The sequence below is a fragment of the Scyliorhinus torazame genome, chromosome 2, assembly GCF_047496885.1.
Source record: "Scyliorhinus torazame isolate Kashiwa2021f chromosome 2, sScyTor2.1, whole genome shotgun sequence".
In the NCBI taxonomy this organism is placed as follows: domain Eukaryota; kingdom Metazoa; phylum Chordata; class Chondrichthyes; order Carcharhiniformes; family Scyliorhinidae; genus Scyliorhinus; species Scyliorhinus torazame.
The window spans coordinates 132,178,808-132,199,678 of NC_092708.1; the positions used below are offsets into that span (position 1 = coordinate 132,178,808).

General features: G+C 41.6%; 1 protein-coding gene across 1 annotated transcript in view; it reads right to left on the minus strand.

The window, feature by feature from the left end:
- Positions 1–20,871, minus strand: part of ttn.2 (titin, tandem duplicate 2) — a 415,239-nt gene that overhangs the window by 19,603 nt on the left and 374,765 nt on the right. The window contains exons 248-269 of the mRNA XM_072477296.1: positions 20,279–20,866; positions 19,867–20,169; positions 19,449–19,745; positions 19,063–19,350; positions 18,670–18,969; positions 18,283–18,585; positions 17,873–18,178; positions 16,000–17,766; positions 15,601–15,894; positions 11,651–11,938; positions 11,218–11,517; positions 9,028–11,094; positions 8,615–8,917; positions 8,192–8,497; positions 7,797–8,087; positions 7,387–7,686; positions 6,967–7,272; positions 6,565–6,870; positions 6,017–6,298; positions 5,318–5,911; positions 4,488–4,775; positions 4,020–4,319 (exon numbers count right to left, since the gene is read on the minus strand). Coding sequence (XP_072333397.1) covers positions 4,020–4,319; positions 4,488–4,775; positions 5,318–5,911; positions 6,017–6,298; positions 6,565–6,870; positions 6,967–7,272; positions 7,387–7,686; positions 7,797–8,087; positions 8,192–8,497; positions 8,615–8,917; positions 9,028–11,094; positions 11,218–11,517; positions 11,651–11,938; positions 15,601–15,894; positions 16,000–17,766; positions 17,873–18,178; positions 18,283–18,585; positions 18,670–18,969; positions 19,063–19,350; positions 19,449–19,745; positions 19,867–20,169; positions 20,279–20,866 — 10,377 coding nt within the window. The remainder of the gene's footprint in view (positions 1–4,019; positions 4,320–4,487; positions 4,776–5,317; positions 5,912–6,016; positions 6,299–6,564; positions 6,871–6,966; positions 7,273–7,386; positions 7,687–7,796; positions 8,088–8,191; positions 8,498–8,614; positions 8,918–9,027; positions 11,095–11,217; positions 11,518–11,650; positions 11,939–15,600; positions 15,895–15,999; positions 17,767–17,872; positions 18,179–18,282; positions 18,586–18,669; positions 18,970–19,062; positions 19,351–19,448; positions 19,746–19,866; positions 20,170–20,278; positions 20,867–20,871) is intronic.

A 20,871-nucleotide genomic window follows, 5' to 3' on the forward strand; every position in this document is an offset into this window, starting at 1 on the left:
CATCGCCAAGGCCACTATGCACGCGGTCGACGAGTCCCTCCCCTTTCAGGTCGAGAGCGATGCATCGGACGTAGCTCTGGCCACCACTCTCAACCAGTCAGGCAGGCCCGTGGCATTCTTTTCCCGCACCCTTCATGCCTCCGAAATTCAGCACTCCTCTGTCGAAAAGGAGGCCCAGGCCATTGTGGAAGCTGTGCGGCATTGCAGGCATTACCTGGCCGGCAGGAGATACACTCTCCTCACAGACCAATGGTCGGTTGCCTTCATGTTCAATGATACACAGCGGGGCAAGATCAAAAATGATAAGATCTTGAGGTGGAGGATCGAGCTCTCCACCTATAATTACGAGATTTTGTATCACCCCAGGAAGCTCAACGAGCCCCCCGATGCCCTATCCCAAGGTATATGTGCCAGCGCACAAGTGGACCGACTCCGGGCCCTACACGATGGTCTCTGTCAACCAGGGGTCACCCGGTTCTTTCACTTCACAAAGGCCCGCAACCTGCCCTATGCCATTGAGGAGGTCAGGACTGTCACCAGAGACTGCCAGGTCTGCGCGGAGTGCAAATCGCACTTCTACCAGCCAGATCGAGTGCACCTAGTGAAGGCCTCCCGCCCCTTTGAGCTCCTCAGCATGGACTTCAAAGGGCCCCTCCCCTCCACCAACCGAAACACGTACTTTCTGAACGTGGTCGATGAGTACTCCCGGTTTCCCTTCACCATCCCATGCCTCGATATGACTTCTGCCATGGTCATTAAAGCACTCCACAGCATCTTCGCCCTGTTCGGTATCCCCGCTTATGTCCACAGCGATCGGGGATCCTCCTTTATGAGCGATGAGCTGAGTCAGTTCCTGCTCAGCAAGGGCATTGCCTCGAGCAGGACGACCAGCTACAACTCCTGGGGAAACGGGCAGGTGGAGAGGGAGAATGGGACGGTTTGGAAGGCCGTCCTGCTGGCCCTACAGTCTAAGAATCTCCCGGTCTCCCGCTGGCAGGATGTCCTCCCCGACGCGCTTCACTCCATCTGATCGCTCCACTCCATCTGATTGCTCCTCTGCACTGTAACTAACGAAACCCCCCCATGAACATCTCTTTGCCTTCCCCAGGAAGTCCACCTCCGGGGTCTTGCTCCCAACATGGCTGGCAGTTCCTCGACCTGTCCTCCTTCGCAAACACGTGTGGACCCATAAGTCGGACCCATTGGTCGAAAGAGTCCAACTACTGCACGCGAACCCGCAGTACGGCTACGTGGCGCACCCCGACGGGTGCCAGGACACAGTCTCCCTCCGGGACCTGGCACCCGCTGGATCCCCACCCATGGCCCATCACCCGACACCCCCCCCTCCGGTTGCCCCTGCGCCACTCCCCCTCCCCCCAGCGCACCTCACCGCAGCCCCCACCCCAGCACGATCCATCCTCCCACTGGTTCCACTCGGGGACAATGAAGACGAGGACAACATGCTCCCGGAGTCACTGGTGACCAAGTCGGCGCCCGCATCACCACCAGGACCGAGGCGATCACAGCGGAGGATCAAGGCCCCTGACAGATTGAACTTGTAAATTTTTCCACCACCCCTGCCGGACTCTTTTTTTTAACAGGGGGTGAATGTGGTAGTCACCACTAACTGTATTAGATGTATATTAGATGTAGTACGGTAAGACTCCTGTACTAGAGGTATATGGGTAAATCCCTGCCTGCTGGCTCCGCCCAGTAGGTGGCCTATAAATGTGTGTGCTCACCGGTGCTGCTCCCATTCTGGTAGCTACAGGAGGCCACATATCTTTGCTCAATAAAGCCTTGATTATTCACTACTCTCGTCTTTGTAGTAATTTGTAGTGCATCAACAAATAGGCTTACATTAACACAGCAATGAAGTTACTGTGAAAATCCCCTAGTCGCCACAGTCCGGTGACTTTTCGGGTTCACTGAAGGAAATTCAGCATGTCCAATTCACCTAACAAGCATGTCTTTCAGGACTTATGGGTGGAAACCGGAGCACCCGGAGGAAACCCACGCAGTCACGGGGAGAATGTGCAGACTCAGCACAGACAGTGACTCAAGCCGGGAATTGAACTCGGGTCCCTGGTGCTGTGAAGCAACAGTGCTAACCACTGTGCCGCCCCAGTGGTTAGCACAATTGCAACATCCTCGTGCATTCTCAAAGGATTAGCATGGAAGAACTCATTTCTAGCTGAGATATATCATCCCTGACCCATTTTTTAAAACCCTGTACAGGGAGACAACTAAAGCCATATAGTGGGGGCCTAGCTGAGATTGGTTTAGCACAGAACGGTGAAAGAACTGAGTGGGTGGGTAAGTGGAGCTGAGTCCACAAAAAGATCAGCCATGATCTTATTGAATGGCAGAGCAGGCTCGATGGGCCAGATGGCCTACTCCTCGTTCTTAAGTAACATGGGAACTTCTTGATCTTCCAAACAACATCACGTGGAGCTCTTACTGAGCAAAATTTCATGCTATTTTGGTGCAGGTTTTAAACCTTTTCTCAATGGGGCTACATTACATACATGGTTGGAGGCTATAAACATGGTGGAAAGTCTAGTGAACTTTCACTGTGATTGTATTCAGTTCCCAATAAACTAAAGAATTATGTAAAACATTTCCTTCTGGTTTAACCTGGGATGAGAAACAATAACTTACATTTCCATACCACCTACAAGGTAGAAAAACAGACTGAAGTTGGTTTACAGGTGGCGACAGGAAAATGAATGGCAAACAAGGAATTGGATGAAAACTTTGGCCAAAGAGATAGATTTTGAAAGCATTTTGAAAGAATTTTCAAAAGACCAGAGAGGGAATTTCAAGAGCAGAACAGATGCATTGTGACTGCAGGCTTTATCACAGATGGAATTTTCCAGATCCACCATGAGCTTTTAGGCAGTATTGTGCCCTGGCTGCATTAGAGCAACAGCATGAAACAGTGGACAGAAACATTGACTCAGAGCCTCCATAGAGTGGCAATCACCATTGCCACGCTTTTTGACTTACCCAAGTCTGGAGCTGCATATTTCTTGTACAGACTTCCAACCCAGGCCTGATGAGAAATATGCAGCACAGCAGCTCTTGGAGTCTTTGCAAAGCAGAAGCGGCAGGAGAAGTAAAGTGGTGCCCGCTTTTTCTAGCAGTAGTTGATGGAAACCATGTACGTTTGTAGGTCTGATCCACACTTAGGCGAGAAGATAAGCTTGTGGTGGTGGGTGGTTGGCATTTGGTGGTCAGTTATGTGGTCAGGGGTTAGAACAAAGAACAATACAGCACTGGAACAGGCCATTCGGCCCTCCATGCCTGTACCGGTCATGATACCACACCTGGCCAAAATCCTAAAGAACAAAGAATAATACAGCAGGGTTGGGGAGTATTTGGGGGGGATTCAGGGTCAATCTGATTGGGGGTAGTCGCAGGGTGCGGGTAGTGAGAAGATGGAGAGGTGTGGAGTGGGGGGCAGTTGGGGTAGTGGGGAGGGTGGTGGGGATGTGGGTGGGTAGTTGGGGAAGTAGTTGGAGGGTAGGTGGTAGTTGAGAAGTTGGGCAGTTAATCCAGGGTGCTGCAGGTTGGAGGGCAAAGGGTAGTCAGCGGTGGGGGGGGATGCAGTAGGGGTTCAGGTCGAGGAGTCAGTAGTATCCAGGAATTAGAAATGGTTTTAATGCTTTTATTTTTTCCTAATAACTAATCTGATAAGTGAGTCAAAACCATCCAATTTAAATCAGAATATTGGATCGTTCCCACTGCAAGATAATTACCCATCGTAAATTGCAAGATCACAAAATGGAAATATTTTAAGATTGAAATTGCATCTCGCTTTATAAATTTGTGAGAGTTAGCATGACCCAACATTTGCCTAATTACTGACTCTAATCATTATTCCATTATCATTTCTGCAATTGTAGTCCATTATAATTACCACAATCAATCATAGGATGATTTTTACACAAAACAATCTACAATGTAATATCATGATATGTTTAAATACCAGTAAAATATTTTAGTATGGCACTTACTGATGGCACTCTTGCATTCCACAATGCTAGACTGTAAAAATGATCCAATACCAAAGCGGTTTGTGGCAGCCACACGGAAGGCATATTCAGTGCCTTCATTTAATCTGGTAAACTTGAATGTATTCCTAGTAACAGATTCAGACACTGGAAGCCAGCCTGGGCGATGAGCATCACGCTGCTCCACCACGTAACCACTGATAGCAGCACCACCCTCTTTCTCTGGGGTATCCCAACTGATGGTGACAGTGGTGGCATCAATTTCATCAATGCGAATTGAGCCTGCAGGTGGTCCTGGTTTATCTGAAAATAAATTAGTACAATTATCTAACACTTGAAAAATGCTAAAAGCAACACAGACAGTACACTGGTGTACATGACAGTTATTCAAGAGTTGAAAAATAATTATAGCTCCATAGACAGTACACTGGTATAGATGTATTTTTGTTATAGTTTGTGAGAAACACTTACCAAGAATGATCACTTTGATGTATTCAGTAGCAGATCCAGCAACATTTTTTAGCTCAAGCATGTAATCACCAGTATCATCTATGGTGGTTTCACGTATGGTAAGCTGAGATACCTTGGCTAGTCTTTCTATTTTGGTTCGATCGTTTTCTTTTATTTTTGTTCCATCAAAATACCATGAAATAGCAGGAGGTGGACGGCCACTAATTGGGATAGATAGTTCAATAGGTCTGCCAGCATGTACAGTGATGGTCTTTTGAGGTATGCCTGCCAAATCAATCTTTGGTATCACTGTTAGAAAAGAAGTAGAATAAGGCAATTTTAGTAAACTATTGTTCTGTTCATAATGCATGATTTCATATTAGTGCAAGTGCAGTTATTTTTAACTACTATGTGGAGTGGAGATAATAGTGGTGGTAAATATCACTGGAATTGTAGTAATACAGAGGCCCACGCAAATTATCTGGGAATAGAGATTCAAATTCCATCATGGTAGCTGGTGAAATATTTGAATTCAATTAATATATCTGAAAACAATTGAAAGCTGGTCTCAGTAATGATGATCATGAAACTATCATTGATTGTTTTAAAAACCCATCTGTTTTACTTATGTCCTTTAGGGAAGCAAATCTGTCATGCCTACCTGGAAAGACCTATACGTGACCCAGACCCGCAGCAATGTGGTTGACTGTTTGAAATGGTCTTGCAAGCCACTCAATTTGAGGGCAATTACAGATCAGATGGGCAACAAATGCTGGCCTGGCCAATGATGTCACATTCCATGAAAGAATAAATAAAATTAATATCAAAATTAATTTTGAACCTTAACATACCTCTCTGATCTTGTACAGTGACAGCCGTTACAATTTCTCTTGATTCACTGACACCTTTTTCATTCTGGGCACTAACTCTGAACAGGTATTGCTCAGACTCGTTTAGAGAGATTATAGTGTGTTCGAAGACTGTATGTTTTACAGTTGCAACTTTCATCCACCTTTCTGTACCAGCCTTGCATGCTTCAATAACATAACCAGTCAGCCTGCAGCCTCCATCATGTAGTGGTTTTTCCCAGGCGAGTGTGACTGTAGATTTTGTCATATCAACTACATCCAATTTCTGTGGCACCATTGGAACTTCTGAGACAAGGACTGCATCAGCTGTTTCACACGGCTCACCAATGCCATACATATTCTCGGGCAAGACTCTGAAATAATACATTGTTCCCTCAGTAAGTCCAGTTATTCTATAAATTGTCTTGCTGCATTTAACTGTCACTGTCTTGAACGCTCTCATAGCAGCTTCACGTCTCTCGATTATATAATTGTTGACCGGTGCTCCACCATCAATTGTTGGAATATCCCATGTGATAATCACAGAATCCCTTGTGACTTCTTTCACATTGACAGCACCAGGTGGGCCAGGTGTATCTGAGAATATAACAAATATTTTAGTTCCTAATCATTTGTTTTTATACTTTAAAATGTCCAAGGTGACAACAGGAACAAAAAGATTAACATTGTTTTTCCACATACCGTATACTTTCACAACTACAGTTGCTGACTTTATGCCCGAGGGATTTTCAGCTTCAATGGTGTATTTTCCAGCATCATAGCGATTCACCTTGTCAACTACCAGCAGCGTGTAAGAATCTGTCGTATCAATAATACCACGATGGCGAAGATCAACATCAGCTTTACTCCAGGTTATCATTGGAGCAGGTCTACCTGCCACTGAGACCATTAAGCGGAGTGAGACACCAGCTCGAATAGTTACAATCTTTTTGAGATCATCTGCAAGCTCGAGGTCAGGCATTTCTAGAAAAATAAAATGCACAAGTGTAAAAGAGATTAAAAAAAACAAGTTCTTCCAATGATGAAATCTTCAGCAAGTTATGAACAATGAATATATTACTAATTAAATTTCTCAGGATTATAATGATTAAGTTGCGTTTTATTTATAATTCAATGTTAATATATTTTTAGTACCTGATATGCACATTTTATTCCAACATTAGATATCCTATCACAAAAGGTGTAAAGAATTGCAGAACTATATGAATTGGCTGTGTAATGCTACTTACCTATTCTTTCTACTGTTTCAATTTCAGCAGATGACTCACTGAATTCACTCATTCCATTAATATTGACAGAAGCAACTCTGAAATAGTACTTCTTGTTAATTGTAAGACTTGTAATGGTATATTCGGTATTTCTTAAGTTGGCTTGAGTATGTGCTCTGTACCACTGTTCCATGCCTTCCTCTTTCATTTCAAGAACATAGCCAATAATATCAGAACCACCATCATACATGGATTTTGTCCATGCTAGGCTAATGCTGTGTTTGGTTGTATCCACAACTCTCGGTGCTGAAGGTGCTGCGGGTGTATCTGTCATTTAATTTAAATAGATAAAGCTCGTAAATATTTGTATAGATTCTCAATTATCAGAATTTTAAAAATACTAATTAAAAATCTGATGCTTACATGTTGGTTCTTTGCATAGGATATAACTTGATGATTCACTGGGCTCACTGCTACCAGCTGCATTTACTGCAGTAACGCGGAACTGGTACTCACAACTCTCCATTAGATTGGTAATTTTGAGTCTGGTATCATATATAGTAAAGTCTTTGTTGACTCGAGTCCAGCGCACACTTCGTTTTTCACGTTTGTCCACAAGATAGTTACTAATTTCAGCTCCACCATCGGTTTCTGGTTTCAACCACTGGATGATGATGTGCTCTTTTCCAATTGCAACGACCTCGGGTTCACCAGGTGGTGATGGAATTGCTGTTTACAACAAATTGAAGTACATTAGATTTTAGAATTATCTTTGTTATTGCATTACTAAAATGAATAATAATACCTGGCAAATACAAAAGAATTTTAGCACATATTACTCACTGAATGAGTTTCTCGCTATGGCTGGTTCAGACTCCTGTGGCGCACCAGGTCCATACTTGTTAACGGCTCTTACTCTAAAAATGTATTCATTGTTCTTTATAAGTCTTGTAACAACAGTGGAAAGAGTCCCGCACTCAGCTTCAACGATTACCCAGTTAAGTCTGCTAGTCTCACGCCTCTCCACAATATAATGTGTAATCTCTGCTCCGCCATCTTCCTTTGGCATATTCCATGACAAAGTGCATTTCTCTTCTGTTAATCTGCTGATGGTAAGTGGACCATCACATGGTCCGGGTGAATCTAAACAGAATTTGAAGCATAATGTTAAAACACAAGATAAACTGAAAATAACTTTTTATTGGAAGTACATTTCAAAAAGTATTTATTGTAATTTGTAACAGGAAGCTTACCCAACACTTTAACATTTACAGATACAGTCTTAGTTCCACTTGGATTTTTCACGGTTAGAGTATATCTTCCAGTGTCATTTCTGTCACAGAACTTGATAATGGCAACAGCACGCTTGTTAGTATACTGCAGAGAGATCTTTTCACAAAGCTCCAGTTCTTTGTCTCCCTTCGACCAATAGACTTTAGGGTCAGGTTTTCCACCAATAAAAGCATCAAGTACCAGGTCTGATCCAGCCCTTATAGTAATCAGGTCTCCAAGTAGCCTGCTGTCTAGTTCAGCCTTGGGTGGTACTATAAATACAAATGAAATGTAAGTATCCATTAAAAGGGATTTTTGTTTCATAAGTAAATTTAAATTATTATAAGTCTATGATGTATTTCTAATTTTGGCATACCATATTCATCTTTACAAGTGACAGGTCCTGTAGATTCTGATGGTATACTAATTACTCCACTTGCATTCTTGGCTAAAACACGGAATTCATAGACTTCTGAGTCACTAAGTCCTGCAATGGTGTAGAAGGTATCCGAGATGGAGGTGTAGTTGCACTTTAGCCAGCGACCATCTCCAGTTTCATTATAAGGTTTACGTTCCACAATGTATCCAACAATCTTACTTCCACCATCATACATTGGTACAGTCCATTTTATTGAAACTGAAGACCTATCAACATCTGTTACTTCTGGTTGACCTGGAGGATCTTTATAAATCCAAGCAAAAGTAAACTTCAATTTCAATTTGTAACAATTTGCAACTATCGAAAAGTATAATTTCAAAAAGATTTAACCTTTTTTCTTACACTTATATATGTACTTACCAACAGGATTCTGAGCCATTACTAGCCTAGAAGCTTCACTTGCTTTACTCAAGCCAGCAGTATTCATTGCATAAACTCTAAACTGATATTCCAAGCCTTCCACTAGAGTAGATATTTTGTAATGGCAATCAATACATGGTATTTTGTTTTCTTTCACCCAGAGAATGCTGTTACGTTCTTTCTTTTCAATCCAATACCCTGTAACTTTGCTGCCACCATCATGATATGGCTCTTCCCATCGAATAGACATAGCAGTGGCAGATACAAAATATACTTCTGGCCTGGTTGGTGAGCTTGGTGGAACTACATTATAAACAAAAAAACTAAATTAGCATGTTTTTTTCAGATCTCATTCTTTATGTGTATGTTCGGACATAAGCATTATAAAATAATAGATTGCTTTTCTCACTTACCAAATGGATGTTCAGCAACCACAGATGCTGATTCCAATGGTTTGCTGACACCAAATCTGTTCTCTGAACAGACTCGGAAGCTGTATTCCATATACTTTGTCAAGTGAGTAACTTTAATCTGAGTACGTTTTACACTGGAATTGATGAGCTGCCAGGCAGTAGTACCAGATTCCCGCTTTTCTACAATGTAGTTGGTAATTTCAGTGCCACCATCATCATCGGGCTCCATCCATGACAATACACATGACTCTGCTGAAACAGATGAGATGTCTACAGGACCAGTAACTGGGCCCGGTCGACCAATAACATTAACAGTTACTGTAAAGGTCTTGACTCCTGCTGTGTTTTCAAGTGTTAAATAATATTTGCCAGAGTCCCCTCTCATTGTGTCCTTCACACTCAGTGTGGTTCTTTCTTTTGTGGTTTTGATACGAACTCTCTCAGTTTCCTTAAGTCTCATCTCCTCAAGTTTCCACATTACCCTAGGGGCTGGACGTCCACTAATAGGCACATCTATAGTAAAGGCACTTCCTGCTTTGCAGGTGATCATTTGATTGGTGATTCCAGATAGATCTGCTTTAGGCTCTATCTGTGGTTCTTTAATAATAACAGATGAAAATGCCTCCCTTGGTTCACTGTAGCCAGCATCATTCTTCGCTCTGACACGGAACTCATACTCTGAGTTTTCAACAAGCCCATCAACTGTAAGAGTAAGGCTTTTGGTTTGACCATCTTCAACCCAGCGATCTGAACCTTTGTGCTTCATCTCCACTAGATAACCAGTAATATGACTGCCACCATCGTGCTCTGGTTTCAACCAAGCCAAAACAGCAGAGGTTTTGCCTGTGTCAACAATATCTAATCTTTTAGGTGGCGCTGGCTCCTCAGTTGCTACTATAGGCTCTGTTATTTCGCATGGTTCACCAAGACCAAATTCATTTTCTGCCATCACACGGAAGAAGTATGGCACTCCTTCTGAAAGTTCTTGTGCTCTGAAGATTTGCCGAGTGCACTTTGCATTGATTTCTTGCCAGCTACGCCTGCTAGCTTCACGCTTCTCCACAACATAATGATGAACTCGAGAACCTCCATCATGAATGGGAGCATCCCACATTAATGTAATAGACCCTCTCGTAACATCTTTGAAGGTAATTGGTCCTGGTGGACCAGGAGTGTCCTGTACCTTAACAGTGAATGTAATAGATTTGCTGCCGCTGTTGTTTTCCAGAGTAAGAGTATATTTTCCAGCATCATACCTATTGCAGTTCTCCACTATTAATACGCTGCTCATGTCTGTTGTATTAATATGAACATGCAGCCCAATTGAAGAATCTACTTTTTTCCAAGTGGCAATAGGAACTGGTCTGCCTTGGAAGGCAACATGTAGCTGAATTGTGCTACCAGCTTTAACGATATGTATTTGTTTGAAACTGGCATCAATATCAATTTCAGGTGAAGTTAACCTATCTGTAGCTTGGACTGGAGCAGAAAGTTCACAGCTATCTCCTTTTCCTGCACCATTAACAGCACAGACACGGAATTTATATTCTTCACCAGGTTCTAAGTCAGTAACTGTGTATTTAGTATTGACACATGCTTCTATGTTGACCTTACGCCAATCTTCAAGGCCAACCTTGCACATTTCGATGATATAACCAATAATTTCCATGCCGCCATCAAAGACAGGCCGTGTCCATTCCAAACTTACGGATATCTTTGTTGTGTCTGTGACTCTGACAACCGTAGGAGCACCTGGTGGGTTAACTGGTTCTCGACATTTAATAAGTCTGGAAATACCACTTGGGGGACCGACTCCAGCATTATTTTCAGCCATGACACGGAATTCATATTCATTCCCTTCTGTGAGATTAGCTACTTTGAATCTGGTTTCAGTAATGGATCTTTTGCTAGAAACCTTGACCCATCGCATACTCTTCTTCTCACGCCGTTCAAGGATGTAATGGTTAATTTCATTTCCTCCATCTGATATTGGCCTTGACCAAGTAAGTGTGACAGATTCTCCTGAAACATTGGTTGATTCTGGAATACCAGGTTCATCAGGTACAGCTATGAAACAAAAAAAGTTATCTAATTAGGACTTGTTTGACAAGTTAGAACTAGTAAAAGTTTGACAAAAATGTGGGGCAAACTCTTAACAACTATAAATGATAAATTGTGAAACACACGTACTGTATGGTGTCTGTGCAATAACTGGCACTGAATCTATTGGTCTGCCAGTACCAAATTTGTTGATAGCTGATATACGGAACTGGTACTCATTCCCCTTAATCAGTTTGGTGACAGTGTATGAGCAAGCTTCACATGTATCACTGATCAATGCCCATGTAAGTCGACTGGTCTCCCGTTTCTCAATCACATAATGACTAATAACAGCACAGCCATCATTGTCGGGGGGAATCCACCACAATGTAAGTTTCTCGCCTGTAATGTTGCTAAATCGAATAGGTCCAATTGGTGGTCCAGGGGTATCTAAATAAAATCAAAAGAGTTAGGGACATGTAAGTGTTCTAACAAGAACCAAAATAATCATACTACTAAGAATAGTAAACAAACAATTGAAAATTTCAAGTGGGTTGGTAAGTTGCCAATTTCCTCTAAATACCTTGCACTCTGATATGAATATCAGCTGTCTTGGTGCCTGAAGCATTCTTGGCTTCCACAGTGTATATACCGCGATGATCTCGATTGCTGTCTCTAACAAAGGCAGAACTAGATCCAATAACATTTGTGATATCAATCATCAATTTCTTGTCAATTTCTTTTCCATCTTTATACCAGGTCACCTGTGGCAGGGGACGGCCTTTAATATGGGCCTTGAGCCGAATACTGTCACCAGCTTTTACAGTTACACCTTCGAAGTTTTCAGCACCAAATTCGATTGATGGTGGAACTATAAGAGAATGTGTTGATTAATTACTAAGTTAAAACTTCAAAGACATCACAATTACTTACAATGCCATATATAACCAATGACCCAGGGCGGTTGTTTGCGAGCACTGTTGGGGATGTTTAAACTAATATGTCAGGGGGAGGGGAATCTATGTAAGGAGTCAGAGAAAGAGGGAGCAAGGACAAAAACAAAAGGTAGAAAAGGGAATAAGAAAAGTGATAGGCGGAGAAACCAAGAGCAAAATTCATACAGGGCAAAAGAGAAAAATATTGGGAGAAAGACAAACAATGTGAAAAAGACAAACTTAACGGCTCTGTGCCTTAATGCACGGAGCATTGGCAATAAAGTGGATGAATCACGCAGATAGATATAAATGGTATGATATAATTGAGATTACGGAGACATGGCTGCAGGGTGACCAGGAATGGGAATTAATGTCCCAGGGTTCAGTATTTTGGAAGGACAGGCATAAAAGAAAAGGTGGTGGCGTGGCACTGCTGGTTAAAGAGGAAATTAACACAATAGTGAGAAAATGTATTAGCTCTGACAATGTCGAGTCAGTACGGGTAGAGTTGAGAAATACCAAGGGGCAAAAAACACTAGTGGGTGTCATATATAGACCCCCAAACTGCAGTGGTGATGTTGGGAATGGCATTAAACACGAATTAGAGATGCATGTACTAAGGGAATATCGGTGATCATGGGTGATTTGAATCTGCACAGAGATTGGGCAAATCAAATTAGCCACAATGCCGTAGAGGAGGTAATCCTGGAGTGTATATGGCATGGTTTTCTTGATCAATATATGGAGGAACCAACTAGAGAGCAGGCCATCTTAGACTGGGTACTGTGTAATGAGAAGGGAATCACTGCCCATCTGGCTGTGCAAGACCCCTTGGGGATGAGCGACCATAACATGGTAGAATTTTTTATCAAGGTGGAGACTGAAGTAGTTGATTCAGAGACTAGGGCACTGAATCTTAATAAAGGAAACTATGAAGATATTTAGAATTTTTTATCAAGGTGGAGACTGAAGTAGTTGATTCGGAGACTAGGGTGCTAAATCTTAATGAAGGAAACTGCGAAGATATTTAGAATTTTTTTATCAAGATGGAGAGTGAAGTAGTTGATTCAGAGACTAGGGTGCTGAATCTTAATAAAGGAAACTATGAAGGTATGAGGTATGAGTTGGCCTTGATAGATTGGGGAGAGTTACTTAAATGGATGACAGTGGATAGGCAATGGCAAACATTCAAGGTACGCATGGGGGGATCTGCAGCAACTGTTCATTCCTGTCTGGCACAAAAGCAAAATGGGTAAGGCGGCCAATTCATGGCTTACAAAGGAAATTAGAAATAGTATCCGATCCAAGGAAGAAACATACAGATTGACCAAGAAAAATAATAAGTCTGAGGATTGGGAACAATTTAGAATTCAGCAAAGAAGGACCAAGAGATTGATTAAGAAGGGGAAAATACAGTACAAATGTAAGTTTGCAGGGAACATAAAGACTGACACTAAGAGTTTCTATCGATAGGTGAAGAGAAAGAGGTTGGTAAAGACAAATGTAAGCCCCCTACAGACAGAAACAGGGGAATGTATAATAAGGGACAAAGAAATGGCTGAGCAATTGAATACATACTTTGGTTCTATATTCGCAAAAGAGGACACAAATCAGATACCAGCAATTTTGGAGAATGAAAGGTTCAGTGAGAGGGAACTACTGAGGAAGATCAATATCAGTAGAGAAATGGTGCTGGGAAAATTGATGGGATTGAAGGCGGATAAATCCCCAGGGCTTGATAATCTGCATCGCAGAGTGCTTAAGGAGGTGGCTCTGAAAATAGTGGATGCATTGGTGGTCATCTTCCGGGATTCTATAGACTCTGGAACAGTCCCTGCAGATTGGAGGGTAGCTAATGTCACTCTAATATTCAAAAAGGAAGGCAGATAGAAAACAGGGAATTATAGACCAGTAAGCCTAACATCGGTAGTGGGGAAAATTCTTGAATCCATTATCAAGGACCATATAGCAGAACATTTAGAAAGCAGTGGCAGGATCAGTCAGAGTCAGCGTGGATTTATGAAGGGGAAATCATGCTTGACAAATCTGTTGGAATTCTTTGAAGATGTAACTGGTACAGTTAACAAGGGAGAGCCTGTTGATGTGGTATATTTGGAATTTCAGAAGGCATTTGACAAAGTCCCGCATAAGAGATTATTGTGCAAGATTAAAACGCATGGGATGGGAGGTGTATTTAGGTGAATGGAAAACAGGTTGGCAGAGAGGAAACAAAGAGTAGGAATTAATGAGTCCTTTTCAAATTGGCAGGCAATCACTAGTGGAGTATCACAGGGATCGGTGCTGGGACCCCAGCTATTCACAATATATATCAATGATTTGGATGAGGGAACAAAATGTAACATCTCAATGTTTGCAGATGATACCAAGTTGGGTGGGAGGGTGAACTGTGACGTGAATGCAGAGATCCTTTGTTGTTATTTTAGGGGGTATTTTGTGCGTCGAACCGCATGGTTGTTTTAGAAATGTCAATATGTTAAATTGTGAAAATTACAAATGCATCAATAAAATATATATTTTTTTTAATTGGTGCAGAGATCCTACAGCATGATCAGGTTGGGTGAGTGGGCAAATCAATGGCAGATGCAGTATAATTTGGATAAGTGTGAGGTTATTCACTTTGGAACAGAAAGGTAGATTACTACCTGAACGGTTGTAAATTGGGAGAGGAGAGTGTGCAGCGGGACTTGTGCACCAGTCGCTGAAGGTAAGCATGCAGGTGCAGCAGGCGGTAAAGAAGGGTAATGGTATGTTGGCCTTCATTGTAAATGTAAATGTAAATCGCTTATTGTCACAAGTAGGCTTCAAATGAAGTTACTGTGAAAAGCCCCTAGTCGCCACATTCCGGCGCCTGTTCGGGGAAGCAGTTACGGGAATTGAACCATGCTGCTGGCCTGCCTTGGTCTGCTTTCAAAGCCAGCGATTTAGCCCTGTGCTAACTGAGAGGTTTTGAGTACAGGAGCAGTGATGTGTTGTTGCAATTATACAGGGCCTTGGTGAGGCCACACCTTGAATATTGTGTGCAGTTTTGGTCTCTTTTTCTGAGGATGTTCTTGCTCTTGAGGGAGTGCAGCAAAGGTTTACCAGACTGATTCCAGGGATGGCAGGACTGCCATATGAGGAGAGATTGACTAGGTTAGGATTGTTCTCGCTGGAGTTCAGAAGAATGAGGGGGGTCTCATAGAGACTTATAAAATTCTAACAGGACTAGACAAGGTAGATGTTCCCGATGGTGGGTGCGTTCAGTACCAGGGGTCACAGTCTGAGGATTCAGGGTAAACCATTTCGTACAGAAATGAGGAGACATTTCTTCACCCAAAGAGTGGTGAGCCTGTGGAATTCATTATCACAGGAAGTAATTAATGCTAAAACATTGAATATATTCAAGAGGGGATAGATATAGCACTTGGGGCGAATGGGTTCAACGGTTATAGGGAGAAAGGACTAGGCTATTGAGTTGGATGTTCAGCCATGATCATGATAAATGGCGGAGCAGGCTCGAAGGGCCATAAGGCCTCCTCCTGCTCTATGCTCTATGTATGTATCTATGTATAACATAGTTAGCTTTTTTAGTACTTACTGCTTTCATCTCTTGTCATGATGTGTCCTGACGATTGAGAAGGTGGACTGACTGTTCCAACTGCATTCCTAGCAATTATGCGGAATTCATAACGATCACCAGGGCTAAGACCTGATGCTGTATATTGGCATTCAGTAATATCAATAAAGTTGCACCGCAGCCAACGTCCACCTCCTTGTCGCTTTTCAACACTATAAGCTACAATCTTACTTCCACCATCACGTTGTGGTGGATTCCACTTAAGTGTTACAGTTTCTCTTGTCACATCAATATAATCTGGCATACCAGGTGGATCTGATGGAAGTATACAAACAGTCAATGTTACCTTTTATGCTCTGATGCAAATAGAAGTTACAAAGATGACATCAGTATTATAATTTTCCAGAATAAATTACTTACCAACTGGTGAGACAGCCAAAGTGAATTTGCTTGTCTCACTAACGGGGCTCAATCCAACACTGTTTTCAGAATAAACTCGGAACTGGTAGTCCAGGCCCTCCAGAAGTCCTGAAATTCTGTATTCTCTGCCAGAAATTGACAATATATTTACTTTTTGCCATAAGATGCTGTTTCGTTCTTTCTTCTCAACATGATAACCGGTGACTTCTGAACCTCCATCATATACTGGTGCATCCCATGATATTGTCATACCATCGCAAGTAACATTGTATACAACAGGTTTTCCAGGTGGTCCAGGAGGCCTGAATTGATGTTTTGCCACAACAGCCATTGAAGTAAGTGGGTGACTTACACCATATCTATTTTCAGCACAAATTCTAAATTGATACTCTGAATCTTGAACCAGCTTAGTGACCTTTAAGGTTTTCCTGGCCACGCTAGAACAGACCAGTTTCCAATTGGTTTGTGAAGTTTCACGTTTTTCAACACTGTAGGATGTAATCTCACTTCCTCCATCATCGTCAGGAGCATCCCATGATATTATGATACTTTCAGATTTGATTTCATCAAATTTAATTGGTCCTTTAGGCTTTGATGGAGGACCCAATGTAATTAAAGTAAAGTTGTATGACTTTCTGGAAATTGCATTATCAAGAATTAAGGTGTATTTCCCACCATGTTCTTTCTTAACGTTCTTAATACTTAACATGGCTTTGTTTTCTGTTTTCTTGTACCGGATTTGTTCACTTTCTTTTAATGGAAGATTGTCTTTTTGCCACTTGATACTTGGTCGGGGTTTACCCTTGTATGGCAGTTCAACGTGTACATTGTGCCCAATTCTTACAATAATCTGTCCTTCTGATATGTCAGTTAAGTCTGCTTCAGGTGTAATGACATAATCTTTGACAGTGATATGCTCACTAATAACACCATCACTTAATCCCTTTTCATTTTTAGCGAACACCCGGAATTCCATTACTGTTAACTCCTTTAATTTGGTAATTTCAAATATACAGGCCTTGCAAGTTCCGGCCTGTGACCATTCCTGTTCTTCTTTTAATTTCTTTTCAATTACATATTCTGTAATTATACTACCTCCATCATAGTCAGGTTTATTCCATTCTAACACAACAGAAGACTTGGTTGAGTCTTTCATTACAAGGTCTTTGATTGGTCCTGGTACTTCAGTGGCTTTCACTGCTTCCGAAGTCTCACATGGTTCGCCCAATCCATTTTCATTTTCTGCTAGTACTCGGAAAAAGAATGCGCTCTTTTCCGACAAGTTGGTAATCTTAAATGTTGTGCCGGAACATTTAGTTGTGACACTTGACCAGGCTCTCTTTGTTGCATCCCTCTTTTCAATGACATAATTGGTAATTGCAGCACCACCATTAATAAAAGGTGGCTCCCAAACTAATGTGACAGTGCTTCTGGTTACATGCTTAAGATGTAAATTCTGACATGGTCCTGGAGAAGCAAGGACTTTTACATTTATAAATGCTGATTTGGGTTCTCCAACACCATTTTCAATTGTCAAAATATACTTGCTGGAATCTTCACGGTTGACCTCAGGAATAGTGAGAACTGTAGACGACTCCGTATTATGGATGACATATCTTTCATCAGCGTTTATATTTTTATCACCCTTTCTCCAGATGATATTTGGAATAGGACGTCCTTTGAAAGGTATCATAATTTGTACATCTTCACCAATCTTGGCTGTTATAGAAGTTCTGAGTGCAACATCAAGATCAATCTCTGGCTCTTCTGCAGAAAATAAATGGTCATATGTACATATATTAGGAAATATCCTTCATGTATGTACTGTGTGCACATATATTTTTTCAATGCATTCTAAATATCCTAGACTTACCAAGTATATCTTTAGCTTGTACAGGTTCTACCATTTCAATTGGTTCTCCATGTCCAGCAATGTTGACAGCACTGACACGGAAGTAGTAGTTTACACCATGTTTTAAGTGGGATACAACATATTCTGTGGTTCTGACTTCATCCTTAGTAGTAACTACAGTCCAGTGCTCTTCTTCAGCTTCCCTCATTTCCACTAGATAGCTTGTAATTGTGCTTCCTCCATCGTAGACAGGTTTAGTCCAGCCAAGAGTGATGGAAGATTTAGTACTGTCCACAATTTTCAGTTTTGTTGGTTGACTGGGTTGGTCTGCAAAATAATATGAATATTTTAATATATGAACATATAAAGCATTGTTGCCAAATAATTAATATTTACAAAATGTCAACATGTTTCATATTACTGTTACATACCAATTGGATCAGCAGCTTTATAGAATTCAGAAGTATCGGAGAATGGGCCTGCTCCTGCTGCATTAAGAGCACACACACGGTACTGATATTCATTTCCTTCTGCAAGACCAGAAACCTTTTGCCTGGTGTCACGGATAGATTCCTTACGGACCTTAAACCATCGCAAACTCTTTTTCTCACGTCTTTCCAAAATATATCCACTGATTTCACTGCCGCCATCAACAGTGGGCCTCTTCCAAGTGACAGTCATTGTCTCTTTTGTTATCATAGTAGCCTCAGGCATGGTTGGCTGCCCGGGTGTAACTATTGAAAAAAGAAGTTTAAAAATTAACCTTTATCTCGCAATTAGGAGGAGCATCCAGTGGACAAATGGTGTTGTTATCTTACCAAATGCATTCTTAGCAATGACTGCATCAGATTCCAGTGGATCACCCACACCATACTTGTTGACACCCCGCACACGGAACACATATTCATTGCCTTTAATGATATTTCGTACTGTAATGATAGAATGTTCTAACTTTTCTGAAACCAGAGTCCAAACAACTCGACTTGTCTCTCGTTTTTCAACAATATAGTGGGTGACCGGTGCACCACCGTCATCTGGCGGAGTAGCCCACATGATTGTGATCTTCTCAGCTGTAACAGTCTTGAATTGTATAGGCCCAACTGGGGGTCCAGGTTTGTCTGTGAAACAGAGGAAATATGTCAAGTAATTTCTGAAAAATGTACAGTTTGAAAAAAGCCTTCAATTTATCAGCACACAATACAGCAATGTACCGAGTACTAGTAGTCTGATTGTTCCTGATGCTGAGCCCATGGGATTTTTAAGCTTGAGTTCATAGCTTCCAGTGTTGATCCGACTAACATCCTTGATTATTACTGCTGCAGAGTCAGTTGTGCTTTCCAAAAAGACTTGAGAGCTTGTCTCAAGTTCTTTACCATTTTTGTACCAGTCAATGGAAGGTAGAGGCTTGCCAGAGATTCCAACTTTAATCTTTATGGCTGAACCAGCCTTTAATTTGACTATATCTGTATATTCCATTGGCAAGTCAATCTGAGGCGCACCTATGAATCAAAATTGATAACAGTGATATCAATAGAAGTGCAAAATACTAAACAATTTTTCATGTGAACATATATTATGGTCAGAAAGAAATAGTTACCGAAGGTATCGTGGCACGTTACAGGTCCAACAACTTCAGATGGATTACTTATTGAACCAATTGCATTCTTTGCAAATACTCGGAATTCATACTGTGAATTTTGAGTCAAGCCTGAGACAGTAAAGTGAGTCTCAATGACATTTGTAAAGCTGGCCTTTGTCCATCTCCCATTTGGCAAATCGCATTTTTCAACAATATAGCCAGTGATTTTGCTTCCACCATCATAGGCTGGTTTTTTCCAACTGAGACTTACGGAGGTCTTTGAAACATCTTTTACATGTAAATTTGTTGGAATTTCTGAGAAATGAAAGTGTATTGAAATGTAATTTTTCAATCATAAATGCAAATAGTGTATTAATCTCAGCAACAATGCACATTTGATGAAAAAGAAATCAAGGACAATTTAGGTAATACATACCACATGGATCAATTGCAAGAACTTGATCAGAAGGATGGCTGACTTTGCCAATACCTGCAGCATTTTCTGCATACACACGGAATTCATAGATAAGTCCACCACTGATACTTGTGACCTTCAAGTGTGTTGTCCGGATAATGGTCTTGTTAACTTTCTGCCATAAAATGCTGTTCCTGTCTTTCATTTCTACATGATATCCAATCACTTGGTTTCCACCATCAGAAACTGGTTCATTCCAACCCACTGTTATACTCTCTCTGGTGACATTAGTTACCCATGGAGTTGATGGAGGTCCAGGTGTTTCTGGAAAATACAGTTAATATACAGTTAACTGTGTGAATAGTGAATAGATAAAATGAACAAAGATCTTTGCCATGCTCAATTTCATGCTTTTGCTCAATAAGTTACTTACTGTATGGCAGTTTGACTACAACACATTTGGAGTCAATATGGTCACTGATTCCAAAGCGGTTCTCAGCTTTGATGCGGAACTGGTACTCTTCTCCAGTGGTGAGCTTCATAACTTTGATCATACTTCTTGCTGCAGTAGCAGACACCTCTGACCAAGCTGCAGTGCTTGTTTCTCTTTTCAAAACAATGTAATTTGTTACCTGACTGCCACCATCATAAGTTGGTGGTTGCCACCTCAGCGTTACGCTATCTTCAGTAACATCACTAATATTTACAGGGCCCACAGGAGGTCCAGGTCTGTCCAGCACCACTATATTGACAAATGATTTTGTTGTTCCACTGGAGTTGGCAGCAGTAATGTCATATCGGCCAGCGTCACCAGCAACACTTTCTTTCAGGTTCACAATCATGCTTTCAGAAGTCAATTCCGTGTTAAACCTCATGGTTGACTTCACACTTACGCCATCTTTGGACCAAGATACTTTTGGTTGTGGCTTGCCCGATATCGGGATTTCAAATTTTAGGTTGGATCCAGCTCTAACGTACACCGTGTTGTGTGGAAAGTTCTTCAAGTCAATTTCGGGTGACTCTGCA